General features: G+C 38.2%; 4 protein-coding genes across 4 annotated transcripts; 1 reads left to right on the forward strand and 3 right to left on the reverse strand.

The window, feature by feature from the left end:
* Positions 1 to 263: 263 nt before the first annotated feature.
* On the reverse strand, positions 264 to 932 carry LOC148584714 (uncharacterized). Its single transcript, XM_088518632.1, has one exon. The coding sequence runs from the start codon at positions 785 to 787 to the stop codon at positions 524 to 526; it is 264 nt and encodes an 87-aa protein (XP_088374758.1). The 5' UTR covers positions 788 to 932; the 3' UTR covers positions 264 to 523.
* An 8,788-nt stretch (positions 933 to 9,720) lies between these two features.
* On the reverse strand, positions 9,721 to 12,607 carry LOC132184432 (peroxidase 12-like). Its single transcript, XM_059598062.2, has 3 exons — positions 12,353 to 12,607; positions 11,018 to 11,212; positions 9,721 to 10,493 (listed from the first exon to the last, which is right to left on the reverse strand). Exons 1-3 carry the CDS (start codon positions 12,605 to 12,607, stop codon positions 9,873 to 9,875), a joined length of 1,071 nt encoding a protein of 356 aa, XP_059454045.1. The 3' UTR covers positions 9,721 to 9,872.
* A 3,249-nt stretch (positions 12,608 to 15,856) lies between these two features.
* LOC132184433 (peroxidase 12) lies at positions 15,857 to 18,945 on the reverse strand. The gene is made up of 3 exons (XM_059598063.2): positions 18,577 to 18,945; positions 18,264 to 18,458; positions 15,857 to 16,614 (listed from the first exon to the last, which is right to left on the reverse strand). Exons 1-3 carry the CDS (start codon positions 18,829 to 18,831, stop codon positions 15,997 to 15,999), a joined length of 1,068 nt encoding a protein of 355 aa, XP_059454046.1. The 5' UTR covers positions 18,832 to 18,945; the 3' UTR covers positions 15,857 to 15,996.
* An 880-nt stretch (positions 18,946 to 19,825) lies between these two features.
* On the forward strand, positions 19,826 to 25,294 carry LOC148584715 (uncharacterized). The gene has a single exon (XM_088518591.1). It carries the CDS (start codon positions 19,826 to 19,828, stop codon positions 25,292 to 25,294), a length of 5,469 nt encoding a protein of 1,822 aa, XP_088374717.1.
* Positions 25,295 to 27,751: the final 2,457 nt, after the last annotated feature.

Genomic DNA, 27,751 nt, shown 5'->3' on the forward strand with positions numbered 1-27,751 from the left:
GCTCCCCAAAAAAAAAAAAAATCCTTGGATAAGTGACAACAATTAAATCAAAATGGCTAAAATTACTCTTAAAAAGAAAAAAGCTAATCCAAGTCCTTTAGTATATATATAAAGCTTTCTATTTACTTTCCTAATATCCTTTAACCAAATGGAATGTCTCAAAACTCTCAAGGCTAGGAATTAAAGTTATATATATTCTTTATTTTGTTTTCTTTTTCTCTATTTAATTATTTCATATATAAGATAAAGGAAGAAACCAAAGAAATAAAAATATTCAAATTCTCAACTATATATCACCAAAACATATTACACCCAACTCCAAGTGATCATACTCGATCGATCGTGACCCGTTTCCACGCAAAACTTTTTTTGCGGAAATTTCCCCTCAAATCTTCTTGACGATTACTACCAATTAAACAAGACCATGACACAAAATATATTTATAGAGGATCCATGAAAACTGAGAAAACGTACGGACATGCACTCTTCATGAATTATAGATGTAATATATGCGACTCGATTATCACACACCATAGCGTACGTCGGTGAACTTGTCCTTGATCCACTTGAGGCTGTTTCTTACATTCGATTTAAGCTTTCCTTCCATGGTGAAGACGTTATATGAAGCAATCCTCTTCTTCCTCTTCAGCTCTGGATCGCTCGACGCCGCGAACCCGTCTCCTTTTTCGCATGGCCCGTTAAAGTTGTAGGAGCTTGACCGGTCCCGGAACCCGAACTCGCCGGAATAAGACGAGGAGTACTCAGGGAATGACTTGCTCTTTTCCATGGCCAAAATTAATTAAAATGACCTACTTTTGTTGCGAAAATATATTCTCTCCACGCCTTATTTATATATCATATATACGAAGAAAAGAAAAAATGGTACGAGCATCATTGATTCGGAGTGGTGGCAGCCCATGTGTGATGTTGGTAGGTTGCTTTTGGTTTTGGGTTTGGGAATCATGAGGGTCAGTGGTGGTGATGGTGGCTGCGGGGCCTAGGTGTAGGAGATGCCATCATATGTGTAACCATGCACTAAAAGCCCTACCTACACTTTTAGCTGTAGCTAGATATCATCCTAAAAGGAGTAGCTGATTTGATTTGCTTTGATTTTATTTTATTTTTAATTACTTATAAAGCATAGTTTTATTTAATAAATAATTAATATGAGACTTAATATAAATGAATATCTTTATAAACCATTAACTATTATTGTGGGTGCAAAATGAACATCTACAGTGACCTAAGCCACCTTCTAGAGAGAAGTTTAGCCTGTAAAAGAAGGAAATGATTGTTAGAATGAAGAAATTTATAGGCCTAATTCATCTCATAAAATCGATTCCATAGGAAATGGTTGCCTATTTCTTATAAACATGCCCAAAGTTTTGTTCACAGGCAATGTGACCTCAACATGCACTCTCCTTCACGTGCAAGCCATTATTTTTTTAGTCCTTGTCATGGGATAAGTAATGTAGGTCATATTCATCCAATGGAAGGCTTTAATACCATAAAAAAATTTATAGATCTAACTCATCTCATAAAACTTGAGAGGCACTCCAACACCCAAATCAATCCAAATCCTAGCTGAGAGAGTAAAGCTAATAAAAATGGGTATGAGACAGTCTCTCAAGGTTTACCTGAAACCCTAGACTAGAGCAGGGATAGACTGTGGTGCAACCTGGTGTGCGCTTAGCCAATGGGTTTGATTCTGGCATGATCTTTGACTTTTTTAGTATTTGAGCCTTAGAGGCATGCGGGCATGTAATATGATCCTCTAGTAATAAGTTGATTCATTCGATCGGTAATTAATTAGTGTGCTAATGTAACTATAAGAATTTTAATTTATCTTGTGAGCCTGTCAATATCTGGGCCCTCAACAGTCTGGAACAGCAGAAATGAGTTCAAAAAGGTTGGGGTATGTGCAGCCAATTGGGTTGTTTTTTTTTTTTTTCCTCCTTTTTAATTCCTTTTGGGAGATAAGTTTTGGCAAAGCGATGTGCAAGCAGCAAAGGCAAGCATTTATGCTGTTTAGTCAAGCTAGATATATAGTAGTGCAACTTTGTGAGTCAGCAGGGCTCTCAACCTTTATGAAAGCAATGGGATCCTGATCCCACTTTATGCCATTGTTGCTGGCTTAGTGCGCTCTGTGGGCCTTGGTGTTTCTTTCATGCATGAGGCATTATCACGATTGCTCTGCTTTGTCGTACATATTTGGATTATTCTCACTTCTGAATTTTGTGGTAGGGATAATCTAGTGCAAATATCATTACCGTTGATATTGCGGTATCTGTGAAAATGTGCCTTAATCTTGAAAAGACCATTGTGCCTAAGCAATTCCCTCAAAGACCCACTATATTCTGTTGTGGGGGAGATTTTTAGTCTTGCGTCCTAAAAGTGTATATATATGTAATATGTTCATGCAGAAAGGAAACCTGGTTCACTTCACTTGCCAAATGCTGTCAGTGCTCATGCTTGCTGCTAGCTAGGCCATGCCTAGCTAGTACTATGGTCCATGGAAAAGCCACACCATTATGTCATTTGTGACACGGCAAGAATTATTTGGGCTTTGGTATGATTTATAATCATTTAACTTTTGAGGTTGGGTTAATTGGGAATGTCCTTTCTTTACTTTTATTTTTATCTATCATATTTCGTGAAATGCCAAAAATAAGAAAACGCAAAACCGAACAATCAAAAAACATAAATTTATGTAGTTTTCCATTAAGGACTGCGTTCACAAAGTTTCAATGAGATTTTACTATTTTTTAGATAAACAATACAAGTGATCATGTCAATTTAAACCGTAAAAAATTGACGAAGGGTCTGTTTGTGATTGCGGTTTCAATAAATATATTTTTAAAAATTGCGTTTTTGAAATCAATACTTTTTAAAATTGCAATGACATTTGGTAAAACATATTAAGAAGTTTTTTTTTTTTATCAAATATTTGTTATGCGAAATTATGATTTTGGTTTAAATTCTCATCTTTTCAAATAAGCACGAGCACCCCCTAACCTATTTAGATTCAGTGCTTTTTAAATCACAATACCAAACGCTTTATGTTTTATGATATATTTTTAAAAAGCAGATTAATCTTGCGAAATCGCAATCTCAAACACACTCGACGCCTTAGAAAATGTCACATTTAAACAGTAGCACTTTCAACAAAACCAAACTCCACGTATTCTAACATAATGAATATAAAAATTACACCCATCAAAGAATCAGTTAATCGTAACTAATTAAACCCTAGACTCACAAGAAAGAGCACTACTCATGAAGGTAAATGAATTTTAAAATTATTTCCCAAATTGGAAAAAACTTCAACGATAGGGAGATATTAAAGCTTACCCATGAAACTGAAGTTGATTGTTCAAATTTAAAAATGACATTACATTAGAGTAATAAGAAAAAATATTAACGAGGCTGCATAATGACAAAAAAAACAATGGCAACAAAATTGCTTTAAATTAAGCAAGTCCCACTCAACTCAAAAGCTTGAAATAGATAATCTGCATTGGCATTTAAAAAAATAGAAGCTAGGAAAGACCTAATCGAAGAGAACAAACAAAACAGGAGGCATATCTTTATTCCACATGGTTTAGATTTGAGAAGCCATCTTCTGATTCGAAGAACAAACTTTTATTAGCATACACAAACATAAAGGATTGTCTAAAGTCAATTTGTTGCCAAAGCCGAAGTGCTTGAAAAAGAGAGGTCTAAAAGAATTTAGGTATAATTTGAAAGAATTCATAATGTGGAAATAATAAAGCAGAATAATAAGATAGAGATGACTTCGGTCTATGACCTACATTCACAAGATCAAGCCCCAAGTTTGCATTAAGCTCTCATTTCTCTGAGTAATATTTACAAAATAACATGTTTCTATTTATATAAGAATCATGTTGAATACAAATAGACTTTTACTCTAGTTAGGTTAGCTTAGTGATAATCTTTAATTATTCACCAGTAACTGCAGTGATAGTCTTCAAGTGTGACTCAAATATTCTTCAACTGTTAATCAGTAATAGTCTTATAATGTGACTATTATTCTTGGACTTCATGATATACTCTAACATAAACCATTTTGTTCTGAAGTTTATTTTACATACCAAACACGTCCTTATTTTTTTTAACATAGATGGCTTCTACTTCAAATAGAAGAGTGAAAATAAACTAGACAAGCGTCAATTAGTTACATGGTAATTAAAGTCTCTTATCTTGTGGTGGGCACCCGAGAGATTCTAAGGACCAGTTGGGACGAAATGGGCCTTATTAACTTTATAGTCCACAGAGAGAGAGAGAGAGAGAGAGTGAGGAGCAAGGCCCGATGATTAAAGAGCCCATAAACAATTAAAAAAGAAAAAAAAAATTCAGATATTCAGAGATATGTATATGGATGTCTCTCTCCAACCATATACCATAGAGAATATCCACCAATATCTTCCACCTATCAAGCTATGAAAGGATTTGCATTTATATCTCTGAGCCACACATTGGAAGATATTATCCTCTATTATCACATTAACTCAATCTTGCTCTTTTCACATTAAAATAAAATAAAATAAAATAAATTTAAGATGTTGTACGTTTTACGATCGTATAAGTGTCCTACATATATGACATAAATATAATATAAGCTCTTAGATACCCACTCCTTACAAGTTGATTTACAACTTAATATCAAAACTAACCACTACGTTGAGTATGAAATTAGACGCAATTTGTCGAGTATGAGTTCGAATGAATCGCACCTTTGTGGTTGAGTCATGAAGGGCGACCTATAAGTTAGGTTAAAATGTCTTAGTATTATGTATATATTGACATAAGATTAAGCCATTGAATATTAATAGATGAATGGAGCTGATAAAAAAAAGAAGAAAAAAAAAGGCTACAAAATGTGGTAGTATATTACGGTCCAAAATATCCCATATGATTTAAATACAATCTTTTATATATATATATATATATATATATATATATATAAAAGCTCTTACACACCATTTCCTTACAAGTAAATTTTCGAGGATGAATTTTACATGATTAAGATTTGAATCATGTTGGAAGAGAAAAGGTAACTGAAAAAAACTTGCAAGTATATGTCTACGTTGACTCTCGCATATTCGTCTCCTCGCATTTTCCTTTCTATATATGTTTTTATTTTTTATTTTTTATTTTTTATTTTTGAATATAGATGGTGTACATTGCGCATGGAAAATAGATATTACATATGAGCATCATATTTGAACACGTTGCATGCTCGATTGCATGGCTATGATGATTCAAGGCCACCATCATGTCTTCTTGCACGAGATATCTGATATAAGTGAGATCCTTTGAAATGTCGATCTTCATTTCTAATACAGACAAGACTGACAAGATATAACAGGTAAGTACTGAAATATTGGACGCATCAGCATAACGTAATAATATATACATAGAAATGTTATTGATCAATAAATATTTTATATTTGGCGTATATTTTTTATGAATTTAATAAATTAATTTTTAAATTTGTGTGGTCTATTATTGACTTATGTAGAATTCACAATTCTAATAATTAATTTATATAGAAAAAAATTAACCAAATATATATAAAAAAAAATTAACTAAATATAAAAAAAATATTAATCCATAGTATTTATCTTATATATATACACTATCGTAGCCTTAGATAGGCCACCAATTGTTATCTATGGCTCATACATCTGATCAGTTACTCCAACAATAGAATCATATATTTCCACAAGGGATCCAGCTTAGGTGCGGTAGTTTTGAACTACCGCACCATGTGGTAGCCCAAAACGACCTAGTTTGGGTCGTTTAGAGACATGCGTAACTTTTAATATCATTGGAATCAAGAGAATGGAGAGCTGGCATGGGTAAACACCAACTGCCGGCCGACCTAGAAAGACCTATTAGGGGCCTAAAGGATACTCTTCTCTAATTTTTATGGGTGAATCTAGTAATCATTCAAAGAAATTGGAGGACTCATAAGGGTCCGATCGAATATCAATGGACTCAAAAAAGGGTCCGTTCTTCAGAAAAGCCCAACCAACTCCCAGGCATCCAAAAGGCTTGTCGATCTCAGATAACCAGACAACCCAGCAACCTAGCAATCTCATACCCGAATACACCCTCACTCAAATAGTCAATTTTCTCATGGCTAGCTCACTCAACTGCATACTCGGGGGCCTATAAAAGGAAATGAGGCCTTACGAGGTATACACACTTTCTTATTTCTAGAGAGCTTCTACTAACTTGGAAGTCAGAGTGTCCTTGATCCTTTAAGGCCGGCAACGACCTCTTTCTTATTCTACAGGTTAAGTTTTTCCTTAAAAGAACTGTTGATTTTGAGCAACAATATAAGTGTACTGTGCAAAATTCTCCATGCAAACTAAATTTGCACGAGATCAACTTGCAAAATATCACTCTTCCACAGCTAACGTCTACGACAACTCACTTTATTGATACTGACCCGATAGTAGAAATTTCTCTTTTTGACAGCTCCACTCACCTATTAATATTTAAACCCAGCCTATAGATCGTCTCTTTTGTGACTCAAACCCGTAACATAGTATTTGACTATGATACAAATGATACAATTTTTGGATATAACTCACCCTTAAAAACCTGTTTACAAAGAAATCGAGGGTGCCCAATAACTTATATACACATAGTTAAGATTGTACTTAATTCATTTGAGACACAAGAATCGTAATAATCATTATGCATATTCTTTTGCCTCGTTGAGAAGATCTACGTTATGTTGCTACTTCAATTTTTATTTATTTATTTATTTTGGATAATGAGCAAATTATTGCGTTATTTTTCTGGAGCATATTAATCCACGTAATTAAAGAAAATATTGAGTACTGGGTTTGGATTCGTTTGTTCATTGTTGGGTGATTGTCGGCAAATAGAAGTAATGGTTGAACAAAAGGATTGATCTCAAATCCAATAATGTGAGCGAGGGGCTTCCAAAATTTGCAATGGGAAGACAGAAAAGGCCAATAATGTGAATCTAGCGCACGCTGTGTTCGGCTCTGACTCGATGACTTTTAGCCTTGGGCCACTGGGCCCGTGGGCCCCTGCCTTTGTACCCTTGCCTCGACCTGACCATCGCCCTCCATACACATAGCTTGTTCCGGCCAGCACTGTCGACTTCGATGGGTCATGGGCTTATTGTATCCGTCCAACTGAAATCCGACATCTTGGGTCCAAATCATTAAATGAGCGTCTTACTATTTGGAATGGATCCTCTCCAATCTATTTTGGACCGGAGGGGATTCAGTTCATGGTCAGTATCTCTTTAAAGAGACCCAACGACCACAAAGTTGTCACGTGTCTCACTCATTAAAAAATTTTAAAATATTATTTAATGTTTCTTTAAAAACTAATAAAATAATATAATTTTTTTTGTTTTTTGATATAGCCTTAAGGGTTGGCCGGACCACTCCCAAGAGCAACTGTTTGGCCTGAGGGGCTTTGGCCACCCTAGAGCCACCCCCAAGGGCCAGACAATTTTTTTTATAAAAAATAAAAAATAAAAATTGACAAACGTATATTTTGAGGGTGAAAAATAAATTTTCAAGAAAAATTCTTATAAAAACATATATTTTTGGAGATCTTTTAATTAGAAATTTGAGGCCGCCTAAGACCCATACCTTATAAGGTGGTTTCTACCTAGTTTAATTAAATATTGCACAGATTGAACCTCAATTATTAAAAGACCTATACTTGGCATTGAGTGTTACAAATATTAATTAAATTTCACATTTCTTATCAGTTAAATTTTTGGTGTTTAGTATACTGTATGAGTAAAAAAAAAAAAAAAAGAATCCCACATCGAAAAGATTTAATAATTTAATAATTTAATTCTTTTAAAATAATAATAATAATAATAATAATTTAATCATATACTATAATGCCAAAATACATAAAAACATGACACGCATAGACATAGCTGCTTCCCCAATCTCGCCATTTCTCAGTACAATATAATCATGTGCAACTAACTGTAACCAATCACTTATTTCATTATTTAACACGTACGCTACACTAATCATATTGTGTTCTTCAACGATCACCATGCAAAGATGATCCAATAAAACATTTTGTTTTATCTTTTTTCCTATATGAAATTCAAGCTGTATATCTGCAACTGATCATACGTACAAAAGTTTTCGTCGCATGCTGTCGTACGTGGCTGCTTTTCAGCCATTTAGAACTATGTCTCTTATGTCGACCCCAGAAAAACAATTCCACTTCATTTCATCCGCATATATAATGCAATTCCTAATTGGCTAATTCGATTAATAGAAAAAGACCAAAATAAATAAATAAATAAAATCACTATTTCGTAATGTAAGTACTCACGCAAAGACAATACTAGCTTTGTAGTACTACACCACATGTTCAATATTTTGTGGCCTACTTAATTAGCCCTCTATCTATTATTTATCTATATATATACAAGAAAGTTGGGGAAGCATATATAGGCAAGAACATATATATATATCCAAATTCATTTCTGCCGGATCGGAAGACTTGAACGGTAAACATGAAGCCAGTAGTTTTGGCATGCAAGGTTGGGGTTCTAGTGATTGTGGTATTTTTCTTTCTCTGCTTCTTTTCACTTGTGATTGAAGGTAAATTAATTATCTCTACTGAATTGTGATTTCTGATGTTATTTTGTATAAAATCGAATCAATAATACTAGTTTCTATAAATCCCATCATTTGTCTTTGGCAGCACGGAGTATGAGAAAGGATTCCTGTGGGGTTGATGCCACTCATGATGATGATCATGATTTGAGTCACCGCAGTCAACTTATGACAAGAGAAGAGGGCTGCATTAATGGTGATCAAGGAGATTTTATCTCTATGGACTACACACCAGCCCGGAAGAAACCTCCAATTCATAATTAAACTAGTGCTTACAAAATTAATCACTAGGGCTTAGGGTCTAGCAAAAGAGACTTCTTTTGGTAAGGCCCATTATTATTATTATTATTATTCATTAGTGTACGTGCTTGAATAATGATTTCCTATAAGTTGTAGTTTATAAGAGTACGAAAATGGAAGTCCTAAGTTTGAACCACTTCATATGTACATTTTGGAATTATCATGCTAGAGGGATAAAAGTGGACTCACAATCTACACATCTAGACATGCTATGAAAAAAGAGCGTATTTTATTTTGCGTGTTGTTCTAAAAGGGCTCCCCAATAGGGATGGGTATTGGTTCGGTTTGGTTCGGTAGAGTCATTTTCAGCTAGTTAACCGAAATTGTCGGTTAAATCGATTAGTTCACCGATTTTATTTCGATAACAAATTATTTCAAAATTTTCGGTTAATTTCAGTATGTGCTTAATTGGGCCAATGCTATTTTTAAATAAGCAAAAAATTAATTTTTTTTTTCTTTGCTAAAATAACTTATTGAACATAAGATGCAAACAATAAGAATATAAGATGCAAAAAAATTACCAAAATACTTTCAACAAAACATCACTTTGCAAAGTCCATCCGTCAAAGCCTTAATCCGTATCAAATTTGGCGGTTCGGTTATGCAGATTTTGATTTGGTTCGGTTCGGTTAACTGACAACAAAAAGTTTATACCGATTAACTGTGTTAGTATAAAAAAATTCATACCGATTTTTGACTCACATAAATCAGTTGACGGATAATTTTGGTTCGGTTGTAGTCGGTAGGCTGTCGGTAATTGGTAGGAGCAATTTATCATAGTTGTAACATATTAAACTAAGCAAGGTTTCAAACACACAAACATTGAGGAAAAAAAAAGAAAGGAAAATACATATGTAAATTAACTAGCTAGGCCACGAGTTGATCACAATTAATTACCACCCTCGATCATAATTCAGATGCACTCTCCTGATCATCATCATCCACCATAGATGCCAATTTGATATTATCAGAATTCCTCACAGAGCAATTGGCACGAATTTCCCCTTTGTTGCCCGTCAACACGCTCAATTGCCCCATTTTAATTATGGACTTGGCAAACTGCTCGAAGAAGAGATCCTCGTCGACAGCAAAGCTAGTGACAATGTCCTTTGTCCTGCTATCCGTGTACATGTCTTGGTCGGACGTGAACAGCCCCTGCCGGTTCACGAGGTCAACGTAGTACTTGTTATCAAACTTGTTGGGCGACCGGATATCCAACACCGTGGTGTCGTTGGAATCCTGCGTGGGACAAACTTGTTTGAGGTCTTTGGCGTATGTTTTTTCCAGTGTAGGGTCTTGAGTCGGGTAGAGCCGCTCGATGAAGGCGGCGCAATGGCCGAGGCCGATGGTGTGGCCGCCGGAGAGGGCTACCAAATCGGTGGCGTCCAAGTTTTTGGTGGCCAAAGAGTCGAGAAGGACACTAGTATTGCTTGAGGGTGCGGGAAGATTGGCCAATGTTACATCCCTTGTAGCGAAGGTTAGACCATCTCTCCTTCCTAGTGGCAAATTGTAGTCGGGACCTCCTGACTGCAACAAATTAATAAAATGCAAGGAATTATAATTAGAGTATAGGATTTAATATTAATTAAAGTCCATTTTATATTATATTACAAATGGATCGAGTCTATCACATCTTTTAATAAAAATGGTACTAAAATTAAGATAAGGGTGTCTTTAATTATTAAGAATCAACGCACGTTACTCTACTTTGAACCTTGTATTAGTTTATATTAAATTTGTTGAGACCCTATATTATAATTAACTTTCAACATTTTATATAATTGAAAATAATAAAATAACAACAGTGACCAATACTTTAAAAAGTAAAAAACTTATTAATAACATAAATTGACAACTACCCCCAAAAAAAAAAAAAAAAAAAAAAAAAGTACAAAGACTTTAATATTTTAGATGAAAAATAATTTAAAAACTTTGGGAAACAAAATAAAATTTTGATGCTATATTTTGGAAGGAAGATGCATATAGAAGATTCGGATCAAAATTAATGAGACTTTGGCTCGAACAAGAGAGCCCTTGATCGGGTCATTTACCAGAAAAACAGAGTCACGTGCTGCTATGGCAGTGATGTCGGCGCAAGAGACGACACTTCCACAGTTATCGTGGACGAGCTGATGGAGATCATTGATGACCTCAAATCCCTCGGGCCTCAAGGTAAGGTTGGGAGGAGCATCCTGCTCGGTTGGTCCACTGGTTGATCCATGAAGCAACAACGAAGCATCACATCCCTGCATATTTATTTAATTTATGTTACACAAATATTAATTAATTAGTCATGGTGGCTCAAGTCAAAATATCCGCTAAATTAAGTTGTGACAAACACTACGAAAGATAGGAATATAAAAGAGGAAAATGTATACAAGGTAAGTTAAAGGTCATCTCAGCTTACGCTGAAATTCAAACAAAATTAACGACAAAAATATAAACTTTGTTTGGTAATGACTAATGGGTGTATTTTTAAAATTTTTAAAAAAAATTTACACTTTTTCTCAAAGTTAATTGACAAACACTTTTCAAAACTTAATGGGAAAGTGCATAATAAGAGTTCTATATGGTATGCAAAAATAACAAATAGGTCTATACACCTAATTTTTGCCTAATTTTTTTTAACAAAAACCATTAAATATCATGTCAGCACCGATCATAATTATGATATGTGTCATTTATAATAAACAAATTATAAAAATCTAAAAACTATAAATTTCTTAAAATATAAAATAAAATAAAAACTTGAAACCGAGTGGTTTCACCCCTGGGCCATTTTGGGTGGTTTCGGGCCTTTCGGCCACTACTCAAAAAAATCATTAACAATTAATTTAAAGAACAAAATATTTTTTAAATATGAACCCATTAAAAAGCACTTCTCATATTTATACCACATCAAAACACTTTTTAAAACCAAATCCAACTTTTCAAAACTATTATCAAACATACATAGTCGGCAACTTTAATTTGTTCTTGCAATTTAAATGACTTAGAGTGTGCTTGATATTGTGTTTGAGAAATAAAATTTTTAAGTCAAAAAACGTTTTTTTGATAAAAACTTTATTTTTAAACTTTTGCTAAAAATGCGTTTTGACAATTTTCTTGGCTTTTTGGACCCTTAAAGGCTCTTTCGATTTTTTTTTTTACCAAACGGGTACTTTTTTCTTCAAACAAACTTTTTGAGTGTTAAACGCAATTTTACCAAAACCCCAAAAAAAAGGGGGGTGCAAACTGTTTGTGTACATAATGCCTCTATCATTAGCCAAACACGTCCTTAAGATTTACCAAAAAAAAAAGTAAAGAAAAGAAAAACATTCTTTCTAATAAAGGAGCTAGCCTTAATTAAAGTCAAATATATGGGTGGACGTGTGAGAGTTTGTTACCTGAACAAAGCAGTCATGGAACTGGATGCGGAGCAAGGCGGCAGCCAGGCCAATGTTCTCCTTGAAGACCTTCTTCAGGTGCTTTCTGATAATCGACTCAAGCTTAGGACAGCTGGAGTCGTAATATTTCCATGAGAGCCCCTTCACCAGAGGGAGAGAGGAGTACTCTACCCCCAAGGCACTCACATGGGAATAAGCTAGTAAAAGAGAAGATATCAAAAGAAGAGAGGTAAAGGAAGCAGCAGCACCGGCCATTGTTGGTTTCTTGGTGAACACAATGGCTATAGGATATCATATTTATAGCCAGATTAAGTCATTTTTTAACCTTAATTTTCATTTGAATATATTGAAACATATATATATTAAATGTTAACGTGTGAAACTACTCCACACGCCACACAGTTCTCAATGTTTCACATTAATATTGCAACTTGGATTAAAGATATTGACTAGCCATAGAAATTAAATCTTATCCACTAAGAAACAGTAAATTAAGACAAGTGGAGACAACTTGGCATCCAAGAATATATATATATATATATATATATATATATATATATATCCGTATATTCTCTGAAAATGGCTAAAGCTATATATTTTTGCAAGTGCACAACAATTGATCACATTGTTTTTATCCAACAGCTCCATAAAAGGTCGACTTATTACATCCTGTCTGTGGGAACAGGATTCACCCTTTCTATCACGTGTGTAATTAAGAATTCTGTATTTTAGTTGATCAAGAAAGCATCATTTTTTATTTTGGCTTCGTTGGTTTCAACGTAAAAGGTTTTTTGTTAGAAAATATTTTCAACGAAAAAAAAAAATTTATTAGAAATAGTTTTTGGCGTTTAACGCGTACAGTAAATCAATGACGGAGAAAAATGATAGGCGTTGGGCGAGTTCCGACGAAAACTGCAGTGGATTTTAGCAACCTCCGGTGATTGCGACTGGCATCCGACAGTAGATTCCAACAAACTTCGGGAGCAACAAACAATGAATTGAAAAAAGAAAGTACGTGAAGGGAGAGCCCAGACTCAAAAAATAATTTAATAAATTGATTTAAAAAAGAAAAAAAAATACTTTATCAAAGTTTAACGGGATGCTTGCATTAAATGTGGTAAGATCAAAATCAATTGAAGACATAAAATTTTTGTTAGAGAAAAAATTGATAAAAAAAAAAAGAAAAAAAAAAGAGTAATAAGATAAAAGCCCAACAAGGTGTCCATGTCATGGTATTGAGCAGCTATTCTAAAGGGCCTTTGAAATCACAAGCACAAAAGCACCATCGGCTATTTGACGAATTACAAAGAAAAATCATTATTAAATTTGTGAAATTCATATGAAAATTATACGGCTTTACAGATTTAATAGTAATTTAAGTGAAAGAATAAGAGAAGAATTAAGAAGAAAAAAATATAGTATTTTTTCATTAAAAAAAAAAAAAAAAAAAACTCAATTAATAATACAAATAGGGGATCGTAGTTGAGCATCTAGAAGGAATTGACAGAGTCAGACACGCGCATATCAGTTACGTACCATAATTTTTTTTTTTAATTTTTTTGGGTTTTAGGAAATACTTGATAAAAATTCGGAAGAAGTGTAGAAACTTCGTGCTATTCAAACCCGGATACGTCATAGGTGGTTTGGTTGATTCTCCTACGGCAGTTGGCCAATTACTGTCTGTTCCATTCAAACACTACTCCCACGTACGTAGTCAATAATCACCAGCCTCTACAAGGCAATTAGTCAATGACCATCTCTCAAATTCTTTTTCTCAAAAGGAGTACATGAGAGATAAAAAAAAAAAAAAAAAAAATGGGAGACAAATATTTTTTTTTCTCCAAAATAAAAAATAGCCGCCAATCTTGTGGAGGGCAATGGAGGTCAATGACCCGATAGCCACCGAGGTAGACACGATGGAGAATGGAGATTGCCCCGAGGTGTGGGGGTATATCACTAGATTCTTTTTGTATTTTTGGCATTTTTGGACAACTTTTTATTTTAGGAAAAATGTATAATAAATTCTTGAGTTAACCCTCTAAAATTTAAATCTCCCTAAGTTTTTTTTTTTTTTCTTCGAAAATTTAGTCCCTAGGTCAATTGAAATGACAATAAAATTCTTGCCGTTAAAATTTTTTAATAGAAGTTGGAGCAATTCAAAACGCACCATTTTACCCGATTAAAATATTAATTTAATTTAAAAAATTAAATCTAAAAAAAAAAAAAAAAATGAAGGGTGGCCAGGGGTGCCCTGGCCACCACCCAACCCACCCCTGGGGTGGCTTGCGGCCACCCATGGGGTGGCTCGAGCCACCCTAGGGGGGGTTTGGAGTGGGCCACAGGGCACCCCAAAATCCATGGGGTGGCTTGAGCCACCCCTTGGGTGGTTTGGGGTGGCTGCGAGCCACCCCATAGGGGCTAGGCGTTGCCACCATGGCCACCCTTCAATTTTTTTTTAAAAAATTTTTTTAATTAAATTAATAAAAAATTAATATTTTAATCAGGTAAAACGGTACGTTTTGAGTTACCCTAACGTCTGTTAAAAAATTTTAACGGCAGAGATTTTATTGTCATTTCAATTGACCCAGTGACTAAATTTTCGAGGAAAAAAAACTTAGGGAGATTTAAATTTTGGAGGGTTGACTCAGAGATTTATTATACAATTTCCCATTTTTTTAAGGATAAAATTGATATTTTATACAAGGTATCAAAGTCAAAAATCTTGAGTTCGAAATCTGTTTTTATATATTCATTTCCATTTCAATTAAATATTTCACGTGTTGTGCCTCATATATTAAAAGAAAGTTTGGGCTAAATTATTGATTAAATGATTAAATTTATATCGTCCTATCAATTTAAACTTATAGAATAAGTGGTGATTTAACATAATGTAGACTATAACCATTAAAAACTCAAGTGAAGTATTTCCTGGAGAAATACTGAAAAGTACGTATACCCTTTCCAATTTATGAGCTCTTCAATTGCTGCAATGTTCCTCCCAATTACAATTGGAGGTACAATGTATATCTTTTCTCTACAAGAAATATAAAAATATCCATGATAAAAATTTAAGAAAGAAATATATTTTTTCATTTATTTTTATTTTAAAATTATTTTATCAAGGTTTTTTTGTTCTTTTTTTTTTTCATTTTTTTGTGGGGAGGAAATATATTGCAACCTTAATGATAGCTTGATCGGACATTTTAGCAATTGAAAGTTAAGAGAAATATTACAAATTGAGAAATGCTTGGCTTCATTAAAAAGTTTATTTTTTGGTTATTTTAATCCTAGGTAGCATGGTCAATTTTTTGGTTAATAAATTTTAAACAATAAATTAATAGATTTTTAAAAAATTGTTCATGCCACCTAAAAAATTAAAATAGTCAAAAGATGAATTTTTTAATGAAGCCAAACATTTTTCTAACAAATTGCATGGAAGTTAGAGGATGCATGTATATTTTTCCAACTTTCTTTAATAAAAAAAAGGTAATATTGAAAACCAACTGAAGCAAAAGTTATACCATTAAACAAGAAATATACTCGTTCCAAAGTCTAAAACACATAATAATTAAACAACTCATAATTCCCCCCTTATTAGAAAAAGAAATACATAAAATAGGTTACAGACATGTTCATAAACACCCTTACAACTCAGCAGCTTCCTCTTCTTCCACCACAGTTTTGATCAGCTTGACATTATCAGCATTCCTCACCGAGCAATTGGCACGAATCTCCCCTGCATTGCCCGTCAACACGGTCAATTGCCCCATTTTAATCATCGACTTGGCAAACTGCTCGAAGAAGAGATGCTCGTTGACAGCAAAGCTAGTGACGATGTCCTTTGTCCTGCTATCGGTGTACAAGTCTTGGTCGGACGTGAACAACCCCTGCCGATTCACGAGGTTAACGTAGTACTTGTTATCGAACTTGTCGGGCGTCCGGATATCCTCCACGGTGGTGTTGTTGGAATCTGTGGTGGGACAAACATCCTTTTTGAGGTCTGCGGCAAAAGATTTGTCCATGGTAGGGTCTTGAGTTGGGTAGAGCCGCTCAATAAAAGCGGAACAGTGGGCCAGCCCAATTGTGTGGCCGCCGGAGAGGGCTACCAAATCGGTGGCGTCCAAATTTTTGAGGGCCAAAGCGTCGATAAGGATTGCGGTGTTGTTTTGAGGCGAGGGAAGATTCTGCAGCGTTGCCTCCTGTGTAGCGAAGGATAGCCCATCTCTCCTTCCTAGTGGCACCTCGTAGTCGGGACCTCCTGACTGCATAAAAACAGAGGTTAATTTAGCATAAACGCAAGATTATCTTGAAGGACATAAATTATTATTTTTTAATAGTTTTATTAAAAAATGGACAGAAATTTATTTCAAATTGGGTTAGAAGACGTTCCTCCAATTCATTTTCTAAAAGTGTCATACGTTCATTTGAGCATTCTTAATGTACTCTTCAAATTTAGCTAAAAATTTGAAACAACTCACAAATTTTGTTAAACAAACTGTCCAAATATCAAGATAGAGAAAAAATTCAAAGAGTTTTTATGACCTTATCTAAAACTACAAAAAGTCAGGTGCTTACAAGCCCAAAGAATGCTGCTTTGACCTCAGTAGGAGGAAATTTATGACCTTATCTAAAACTACAAAAGCTATACAAAGATGTAAAGTAAAGAGCAGAAGTTTGAGGATAAATATTCCAAACTAAATTACTTCCTTGTCCTAGATGTCCCGACTCCTAATGAGATAGATATTTTTGTTTTTTAGTCCATTGTATTTAAAGATGGACCGGCCATGGGTTATCCTTATTCCTTGCGTTAACGGAGAACCGACAGAAAGTAGATATTTTTTTTATTTTATTTTTTTGTAAGTGAAAGTAGATATTTTTTTTATCTGCTATTCTTAGTGCGTTGGATAAAAGTCGCACTTTGATACTCGTCGCTTATCTACTTTATCCATTTTTAAGTCGCACTTTGAAACTCGTGCTTATCTACTTTATCCATTTTTAATTCTCGCAGCTAGTCGTGCCTCCATCATGAAGGCTCTATAGCCACAGCTCTAATTATTAATTTCAGCTAAGAAAGTAACTGTACGATTATATTTACCCTTACCGTCCTTTTTACTATTTTTACCAAATATCTTAAGAGTAATTATATTTATTAAATTAATTGTCAAACAATTAAGATGTCACAATAGTAAAATTTAGCATTTTATGTCAAAAAAAAAAAAAAAAAGAAGCCTTTCATTTGTTTTTTATAAAAGTGTTGATTAAATAGCTAAATATCACTTTCATATCATTAAATTGTATCGTGATTTACTAAGAGTTTGTATAAGATTACGTTTAACAAATAGAGCTTTTAAGTCAAAAAGAGCTTTTAAGCAAAAACTTTATTTTTAAGCTCCTAACAAAACTGTTTTTTTTTTTTTTTTTTTTTGTCATTTTTAGGTTTTTTAGACCCTTAAAAACACTTTTAATTTTTTTTTATCAAACGGCTATTTTTTTTTTCAAACGAGCTTTTTAAGTGTTAAAAACATTTTTAAACCCCTCAAACACAATCTAAGTAACATTATTCATATTAAAATTTTTGCAATGTTCCTAACAAAATTGCAATATTATGCAATTAAAATTACAAAAATACCCTTCATAGACAAAGAAAAAAAAATTATTATTTTTTCTGCCTTATTAAATATATATTTTTATCGTTTTGAAAAATATTAAACACATAATAAGGAAAAAAATTACTATAAGTATCAAATCTTTTAGTAATGGTCGTGATCTATGAGAAACTTATTTATTAAAAAATATCAAAATAATTAATAAAGAAAAATGTAAAATACCAATAAATAAACTTTTCGCCTATTTAATATTTAATCCCCTAATATAATTTCTTATGAAGTAAATAGAGTGGCGGAGAATTTACCAGGAAAACGGAGTCACGCGCAGCGAGAGCGGTGATGTCAGAGCAAGACACAACCCGACCGCACTTCTTGTGGACAAGCTCACGAAGGTCGTCGATGATCTCAAATGCCTTTGCTCTCAAGAACACGTTCGGAGGCGCGTCCTGCTCACTTGGACGACTGGCTGATCCATCCAGCAACACCGACGAATCACATCCCTGCAATATTGCAAATCACACCAACAAATCAAACGGATATTATTAATTCCAACTGCAACCAAACTCAAATCCTTATCCTCCCACAAAATTACATTTAAACCGTATGAGAATCGGTTACCTGAACAAAGCAGTCATGGAAATGGACACGCAGCAAGCCGGCGGCTTGGCCAATGTCTTTCTTAAAGATCTTCTTGAGCTCTTTTCTGATGATGGATTCAAGCTTAGGACAGCTAGAGTCGTGGAAATCCCATGAGAGTCCCGTCTCTATAGGAATAGACGCATAGTCTAGTTCCACCTCCGACGCACAAGCGTAGGAAGCCAGCAGAACCGAAGAAATCAAAAGCACACAAGAGAAAGAAGCAAAACCAGCCATGGTGGGTTAATTATAATTGTTGTGCAAAGAGAGAGCAGAAGCGGGGGCTTTATATAGATGCAGATTAAGCTTTCATCAAAAGCTTAGCAGACAGTAAAGTCTTGGATGTACTGCCAAATTTGAAAAGTCTTTGCTTGAAAAACAAAAACAAAAATGTTTATGATTGTTGGGTCATGAACTAGCTTATCATTTATTGAGCAGTCCTTGGGCCCAGCCAGAAGAGGCCCAAGTCCGAGACCTGCTCAAAAGGCCCAAGCCCGAGACCTTCTCAAGTGATCCGAGACGAGACCTTCACAAGTGATCCGAGACGAGACCTTCTCAAGTGATCCGAGACGAGACCTTCTCAAGTGATCCGAGACGAGACCTTCTCAAGTGATCCGAGACGAGACCTTCTCAAGTGATCCGAGACGAGACCTACTCAAGTAATCCGAGACGAGGACTACTCATGAGATCCGAGACCTCCAATCCGAGGCAACCCCTAGCCGAGACCATAAAGTCCGAGAATAACTCAGGACATTTAAGTCACAGTAAAAGGGATAACTCTGATATCTTAAAAGATTACGAAGTTGATCCTCTGATCTCAAGTCGCTCAAATCGCGGAAGAACTAACAAACATGATCTTTTCATTCAAATGTTTGTTCAGCCGATATCAAGGGATAAGATTCCTTAATAAGTGGGAAATCAAATTCCCTCCAATGCCTATAAATACAAGTCATATGATCAAAGCAAAGGTAATCACAACTCTCATAATTTGAGCTCTATAGTTGTTACAAATATCCTTTCCCATTCTGACTTAGGCATCGGAGTGCCCACGCCGGCTCACCCCCGGTCACTTCGATCCTTGTTTCTTCTTTGTTGTGCAGTCAAACTGTTCGGAAGTTGGTTCAACTCAAACTCGGCAGGCGTGCCACGTCATCTTTTGGAAAACTGTGCATCAACAGTTTGGCGCCGTCTGTGGGGACTTCGATTTTCATCAGTTCTCTACTAATCTAAAATGGTGACTACCCGTTCCACTGCTGCAGCCTCCAACGCACCACCACCACCCGATCTAACCGAATTCATGAAGCAGATGTCTGAATCCATGAAGGCTCTGAAGAAGCAAAATGAAGACCTGGCTGTAAGGCTCACAGCTGCTGAGGGCCGTAATAGCCAGAGGGACCAAGAGCGAGAAAGAAGACTTGATGAACGGCGTGAAAAGGAAAGGCGAAGGGAAATTCGCCGTGGAAAGCGGACGGCTGGTTCGCACCGTGACGAAGAAGCAAGTTCAGTCCAAGCTAGCCATCATACTACTGTCCAGAATGAGGAGCACCATGAGCAGGAGAGGTCCCAGCACACGAGGCCTCGACAGGAACAACCCCATGGGCAAAATGAAGGCCAGATGAGTGCTGACATGGAGGATCTGAAGAAGAAGTACGAAGAGCTGACCCGTAAGTTGGCTGCGAGGGATGAGAAAACCCCTGCTTCGGGGTTCATGGATAACACCGACCTGCCTTTTACTGATCGAGTGCTAAATTTCCCTTTGCCTGAAAACTTCAAGATGCCTCGCGTCAAGGAGTTTAATGGTAGTGGCGACCCTTCGGAGCATATGGAAAGCGTCCGTGTTCACTTCTCCCTTCACAGGTTTCCGGATGAAATAGCATGCAGAACCTTTCCTCTCACTTTGGAAGGAGTTGCTCAAGACTGGTTTGCCAGATTGCCTGCCAAGTCAATAGACAGTTTCAAAGAACTTGGAAGTCTCTTTTTAAGCCAATTTCTGGCTACCAAGAAGAGGAGAAAGCACTCGGCTTGCTTACTATCTTTACGTCAAGGGAAGGAGGAAAGCCTGAAAGATTTCATGCATAGGTTCAATAAAGAAAAATTGCTAGTGGATAACCCGGGGGATCAAACGGTGTTATCTGCGTTATGGCATGGGGTTAGGCCAAATGGGCCTCTAATGGCCGAAGTATCAAAAAGTTCGACAGAAATAACTCTTCCCGAGTTTATTGCCAAGACGGAGGAGTATATTAATCAGGAGGAAATGATTAAAGCTCTCACGAAAGGTCAGGAGGAAGAAGACCGGGAGAAGGAGGACGCCAAAAAAGAAGAGGATGCCAAAAAGGAGCCACCTATAGCATCTGCTCCGAAGGAAGAAAGGTTTCAGAAGAGAGTAGTAAAGAAGACTGTACCATCAGTCCCAAAGTCGGAACCCCGGCGACGTGAAGATCGAAGGTTCACACCTTTGAATACCAGGGTCAATGAAGTGTTTATGGAAATCAGAAGAGATCCAGCTTTCAGATGGCCAAATAAGTTGCGGGGTGATCCGAGGAAGCGAGATCGGACGAAGTTCTGCGAGTACCACAATGATCACGGCCATTTGACGGAAGACTGTATAACCTTGCGGCAGGAAATCGAAACTTTCATCAGAAACGGAAGGCTGGTAAGATTCCTAGCAGGGGAGAGGAACCAAGGCGCAGTGCATCAACAGCCTCTCCTATTAGATGGAAACCGAGTTGAAAGGGCACAGGAGCCGAGACGTGATCGGGACGATGGTCCTAGAGAAGATCCGAGACCCCCTCGGGATCAAAGAGTAGTAGGAGAAATTCATACTATTGCCGGAGGAATAGCTGGTGGAGGACAGTCTAATTCGGCCAGGAAAGCCCATGCTAGGAAAACACATACCGAGGAGGTCTTCACAGTGCAGAGACCGTCCAAAGTTGCAAAAAAGGATTCATTGATCCTTTCTTTCTCTGAAGAGGACGCAAGGGGGGTAATGCAACCCCATGATGATCCGCTAGTCGTAACTGTAACAGTGGCCAACCACATGATCCACAGAATTCTAGTGGATAATGGAAGCTCAGCTGATATATTGTACTGGCCAGTTTTTCAGCAAATGGGTATCGATCGTGATAGGGTCATACCATTTAGCTCTCCCCTGGTTGGATTTGCAGGAGAGCAGGTCCAGCCAGTTGGTCTTATTTCACTTCCTGTCACGGCAGGAACAGCACCTAAGCAGAAAACTGTGATGGTAGATTTTCTGGTTATTGACCGACCAGGTGCCTACAATGCCATTATCGGTAGACCTGCTTTGAATAAGTTAAAGGCCGTAACTTCGACATACCACTTGATGATGAAGTTCCCAACAGAGGACGGAGTTGGAGAGGTGAAGGGAGATCAGACCCAGGCAAGAAGATGTTACAATACGTCTCTCAAGAAGGTCTCGGATCCGACTCCTATTGTAATTGGTACGGTAGGTGGGAATAACAGGAATGACCCAAAGGGGGAACCAGCTGAACCTTTGGAGGATGTGGTGATAAGTGAAGACAAGACTTTGAAGATTGGGACGCAGCTCAGTCCCACAATCCGAGACGGTCTCATCATCTTCCTAAGAAGGAATTTAGAAGTTTTTGCGTGGACCCACGAAGACATGCCAGGAATTGACCCTGAAGACATCATCCACCAGCTAAATGTCGATCCAAGTGTGAAACCAGTAAAGCAGAAAAGAAGAAAATTCGCCCCTGAACGGAATGTGGCCATAGCAGAGGAAGTAGAGAAGCTTCTCAAGGCCCGTTTCATTGAAGAAGTATATTATCCCGATTGGTTGGCTAATGTAGTATTGGTCAAAAAGTCCAATGGGAAGTGGAGGATGTGCGTGGATTTCACTGACCTCAATAAAGCCTGCCCAAAAGACAGTTTTCCATTACCTCGTATTGATGCATTGGTGGACTCAACAGCTGGATATGGATTACTTAGCTTCATGGATGCCTTCTCTGGTTACAACCAGATATATATGCATCCAGAGGACCGTGAAAAAACTGCGTTCATAACTGACCGAGGTTTGTACTGTTATAAGGTCATGCCCTTTGGTTTGAAGAACGCAGGGGCGACATACCAGAGGCTGGTAAACAAGATGTTTCGAGACCAGATCGGACGCAATATGGAAGTATACGTTGATGACATGCTAGTCAAGAGCGTGCTGCCACAGGACCACGCACTCGACCTGCAAGAGACGTTCACAACCTTGAAGAAGTATGGGATGAAGTTGAATCCCTCAAAGTGTGCATTCGGAGTTTCATCAGGAAAGTTCCTCGGTTACATGGTATCCAGCCGAGGAATAGAGGCCAATCCTGAAAAAATACAAGCTGTCTTGGATATGCAATCTCCGAAAAACTTGAAGCAGCTCCAGCAATTGACAGGAAGGGTAGCGGCACTAAATCGGTTCATATCACGGTCGACCGATAAGTGTCTTCCGTTTTTCAAAGTCTTGCGAAAGGCTTTTGAATGGACAGACGAATGTGAAGAAGCCTTCGGACAGCTGAAAAAATATCTGGTGAGCCCTCCTTTGCTGAGCCAGACAAAGGCAGGGGAGGTGCTATATTTGTATTTAGCTGTGTCTCAAACGGCAGTTAGTGCGGCATTAATCCGAGAAGAGGAAGGAATTCAAAAGCCTGTATACTTCACAAGCAGAGCTTTGAGGGGCGCTGAAGAAAGGTATCCCCAGATGGAAAAACTGGCTTTTGCCTTAATTATAGCATCCAGGAAGCTCCGACCCTACTTCCAAGCTCATACTATCCGAGTGTTGACTGAATACCCATTAAAGAAAGTACTAAGAAAGCTAGATCTGTCGGGAAGATTAGCTAACTGGGCCATTGAGCTGGGAGAATTCGATATTGAGTTTCTCCCTCGAAATTCCCTCAAAGGCCAGGCACTGGCTGATTTTCTAGCAGAATTCACTAATTTGCCAGACATCACCAGCTGGCCAAGTGATGAAACCTGGGTAGTTTATGTGGATGGATCATCTACGAAGAAGCATGGTGGAGCAGGGATAGTCATGATTACTCCCGATGGGGAAGAGTTATGTAGTGCATTGAAGTTGAAGTTCAAGACGACGAATAATGAGGCCGAGTACGAGGCAGTCTTGGCAGGACTCGGTTTAGCTCTTGAAATGGGAGCCAAAATTGTCGAAATACGGAGTGACTCCCAGGTTGTTGTAGGGCACATTAGAGGAGAATTCGAAGCCAAGGGAGACAAGATGAAGTTGTACTTAGCCAAAGTACAGGATTTGCAAACATTGTTCAGCAAATTTGATATTGTGAAAATTCCGAGACCAGAGAATGAAAAAGCAGACCAATTGGCCCGAATAGCCTCAACTGCTAATGGAGAGGTCACAACCGAGACTCCTATCCAAATTCTTCTACAGTCATCGGTTACCGAGACGGTGTCGGTCTCTACAGCCGAGACCATGCCTAATTGGCAACATGAAATCGTAGAATACCTGGAAAGAGGAGTACTTCCTTCAGATAAAAAGCTTGCTACCCGGTTGAAGATAAGAGCAGGAAGGTTTACAATGGTAAATGGAATCCTTTACAAGAGGGGTTTCATGTTACCACTTTTGAAGTGCGTTTCAAAAGAAGAAGGGAGCTATATCCTTAGAGAAATCCACGAAGGGATTTGCGGAAGCCATGCGGGGGCTAGAATGTTGGCGCATAAAGCAGTCCGAGCGGGTTTCTATTGGCCCAACATGAGCAGGGACTCGGCAGAATTAGTCAAACATTGTGACAAATGCCAACGGTTCGCTAATATAACTCATCAACCTCCGGAAGACTTGAGTGCAATCTCTTCACCTTGGCCATTTTCTCAATGGGGGGTAGATATAGTAGGACCATTGCCTCGGAGCAAAGGAGGTTTAAGGTTTGCTGTTGTTGCTGTGGATTATTTCACTAAATGGGCAGAGGTCGAAGCCTTAGTGCATATCACAGCTAAGGCAATTGAGCGATTTTTATGGAAGAGCATCATATGCCGGTATGGTATTCCTCATGCTTTTGTCACAGATAATGGCAAGCAGTTCGATTGCGACTCATTCCGAGCTTGGTGTGCCCAACTCCAAATAAGGAATTATTACTCGTCTCCAGGGCACCCCCAGGCTAATGGACAGGTGGAGGCTACCAACAAGACTATCTTCAAAATTTTGAAAAAGAAGCTGGGTGATCGGAAAGGAAACTGGGCAGAAGACCTTCCAGAAGTTTTGTGGGCATACCGAACAACCAAGCGAATTCCAACCGAAGAAACACCATATGCCTTAGCATTCGGAACTGAAGCAGTCATTCCAGCCGAGATAGGCTCAGGCAGCTATCGTGTAGAGACCTTCCGATCCGAGACTAATGACGAGGGTTTACAACTGCATTTGGACTTGCTTCAAGAAAAGCGGGATCGAGCCCAAATGGCTATGGCAGCATATCAGGCAAGGGTGACTCGGTATTTCAACAAGAAGGTCAAGCCTCGAACCTTCAAAATTGGAGATCTGGTCCTACGTAAGACTACTCTCGCAACCAAGGACCCAGCTGAGGGAAAGCTAACTCCTAATTGGGAAGGACCTTATAAGGTGATTGAGTGCAAACGAGCTGGAGCGTACCACTTGGAAGATTCCAGAGGTAAGGTTTTGCCAAGGCCTTGGAACGCTGAGCACCTTAAAAAGTATTATGTCTAAACACAGTGATATGTGATTTATTTGCCATTTCATTATTTTCATTTCAATGAATAAAAGCATCTCGGAGTTATGCAGTATACAAGGTACATATGTACAAATTAAATTACCAACTCGGATAAGTAATTGAACTTTCCGAGACCCAACTCGGAGAAGTAATTGAACTTTTCGAGACCCAACTCGGAGAAGTAATTGAACTTTCCGAGACCTAACTCGGATAAGTAATTGAACTTTCCGAGACCTAACTCGGATAAGCAATCAAACTCTCCGAGACCTAAACTCGGAGTAGCAAACAAAATCTCCGAGACCTAAACTCGGAATAGCAAACAAACTCTCCAAGACTTAACTCAGAGTAACAATCAAATATTACGAGGTAGTATAATTAAAATTAATTTGAAATCTCCAAGATATAACTCGGAGAAATATAAAATCCCTAACTACCTTGGGTAACAAACCAATAAAAGTTATTCCGAAACTCATATAAACACAAAAACTTGTTTCATTAATTAAGAAACTTGAGGTATATACAAAGAGCTATTATATGGTGTTACACTATTTTGCCTTAGGGGCAGAAGCAAGATTAGCATCGGGGGCCTCGGCAGAGCCGGACTCAGCAGAAACGGCCTCGGACTGGGTGTCATCTGGATCAGACTCGGCACCTTGGCGATGTTGAGCCGAGAAGGGGTCGAAGAAAAATTCTTTTATTCCTGCGGCGTCAGGCATTTGTTCTTGGCCTAGGTTTACGAGTTGAGCCATAGCTGCGTCCGAGCAAGGGATGTCCTCGATCTTTATCCTGTCAAGATCTATTTTTCGGGTCGAGTCCTTAGCCCATGCTCGAAAGGTTTCAAAGCCAAGAATGAGTCCGTCAGCCCAGGCAGAGTTTCGGACCCATGAAGCAAAGGATAGCTGGCGCAAATAGCTGGCAACTTGGCTCTTAGCCTCCTTCAATCGAGCTTTCACCTGAGCGTATTTGCCCTTGAAGAACTTCAGTTTCTCCTCAGCAATCACTTTGGCGTCATTTGTTTTTGCCACCAAGGTTTTCTGCTCCAGAATTTCAGCCCGAGCCAATTCCAGTTGATCCGAGACGCTCGAGTGCCTTTCCTCCAATTGGTTCCGATCTTCTCTTATAATGGAGTTGTCCTCCTGAAGTCGGCTTATTTCAGCCCGAAGACCCCTAATCTCGGCCGCAAACTCCGCAGCCTCAGACTCAGCCCTTGTCCGAGCCGCAGCCATCTCGGATGTTTCGGCCTGCATTATTGACTGCTGTTGGCCCGAGAGCAATAGTTCCTCATCTTGCTTAGCCACTACCTCCTTTAGCCTGGTATTTTCGGCTTCCAGGTCAGTGATTAAGCCTTGGAGCATGTCGGTCTTGTTGGTCGATTCCTGGGTTACCTTCCGGAAATAGCAGTACCAAACCAACGACCTCATAATAGCCTGTGGCAAAGATTCTGTCAGTATGTTTATGCATAGAGTAAAAAGAAAAAAGAGGTAGTATACTTACAGTAAGTTGAAAATAAATCATCTGCTCTGTCATGCCTTGAGCAGAGATGTCGCGTTCCATGGTAAGGCTCTCGTGCGGAATTAAATTTACCAGTGCCAAGAAGGGATTACCCTTCAAATCACCGCTAAAATCTGCCAGACGTCCGCCAACAGTCCAGTCTACTCCTTGAGGCCTAATAGCCGAGGCGGAAGAAGATGAGGTCTCGGCAGTAGGTTCCGTCTCTTTAGCCGATGCCTTCTCGGTAACCTTCTCGACAGGAGTCGGCGTCCGAGCCCTAGTAGATGGAGGTGCGTGGACTTCCGGTTCAGCCTCGTCAACAGGGGAAAGAGGTTTAGCTCCTTCGACAGCTGCAGATGGCCCCTTGGTCCTCTCACACACCATCTCTACGGAGCCATCCGAATGCTCCACCAACTCTATATCATCCAAAATGTGTTGGATATTGGATCCCAGGGGTTGGAGCGAGAGAGATTGGATGGGAATGGCATTCTTAGCCTCGAGGCCATCCGAGGCCAAACGAGTGGCATTTAATGGACGTGCAGGAACAGGCTCGTTGGCCAGAAAGGCCTCAACCTCTGCAACTGACTTCACCACAGGTCCAGGAGCAGCCTTTCGCCTAGCAGCTAGCAAGCTAGCAAACTGATCCTGTACCTTCACTTCTGCTGCTCTCACCAGCTTCCTCTTTTTAGGGTGAGGAGCTTCAGGTTCTCCTAATCCCTCAGGCTCGTCAACCAAGTGCAGAGCCCTAGCTGCCCGGGTTGGAGGGTTAGGTTTTGTGGCCATTTTCAAAGGCCCTGTAGTTCGAAATTGTGCAGCACCAGGAGGATCCACTCTCCCACTAATTCTTAGAGCCCCCCCAGTTTGAAGTGGAGGATTCTTCTGCTTGGGTGACTCGACCAGTTTTCCTTTACCTTTATCAAGCCTGGTCTTCCGCGGGGTAGCTCCTCGGGTGTTGGCCGCTG

The sequence above is a fragment of the Corylus avellana genome, chromosome 7, assembly GCF_965113065.1.
Source record: "Corylus avellana chromosome 7, dhCorAvel1.hap1.2, whole genome shotgun sequence".
Lineage (NCBI taxonomy): Eukaryota > Viridiplantae > Streptophyta > Magnoliopsida > Fagales > Betulaceae > Corylus > Corylus avellana.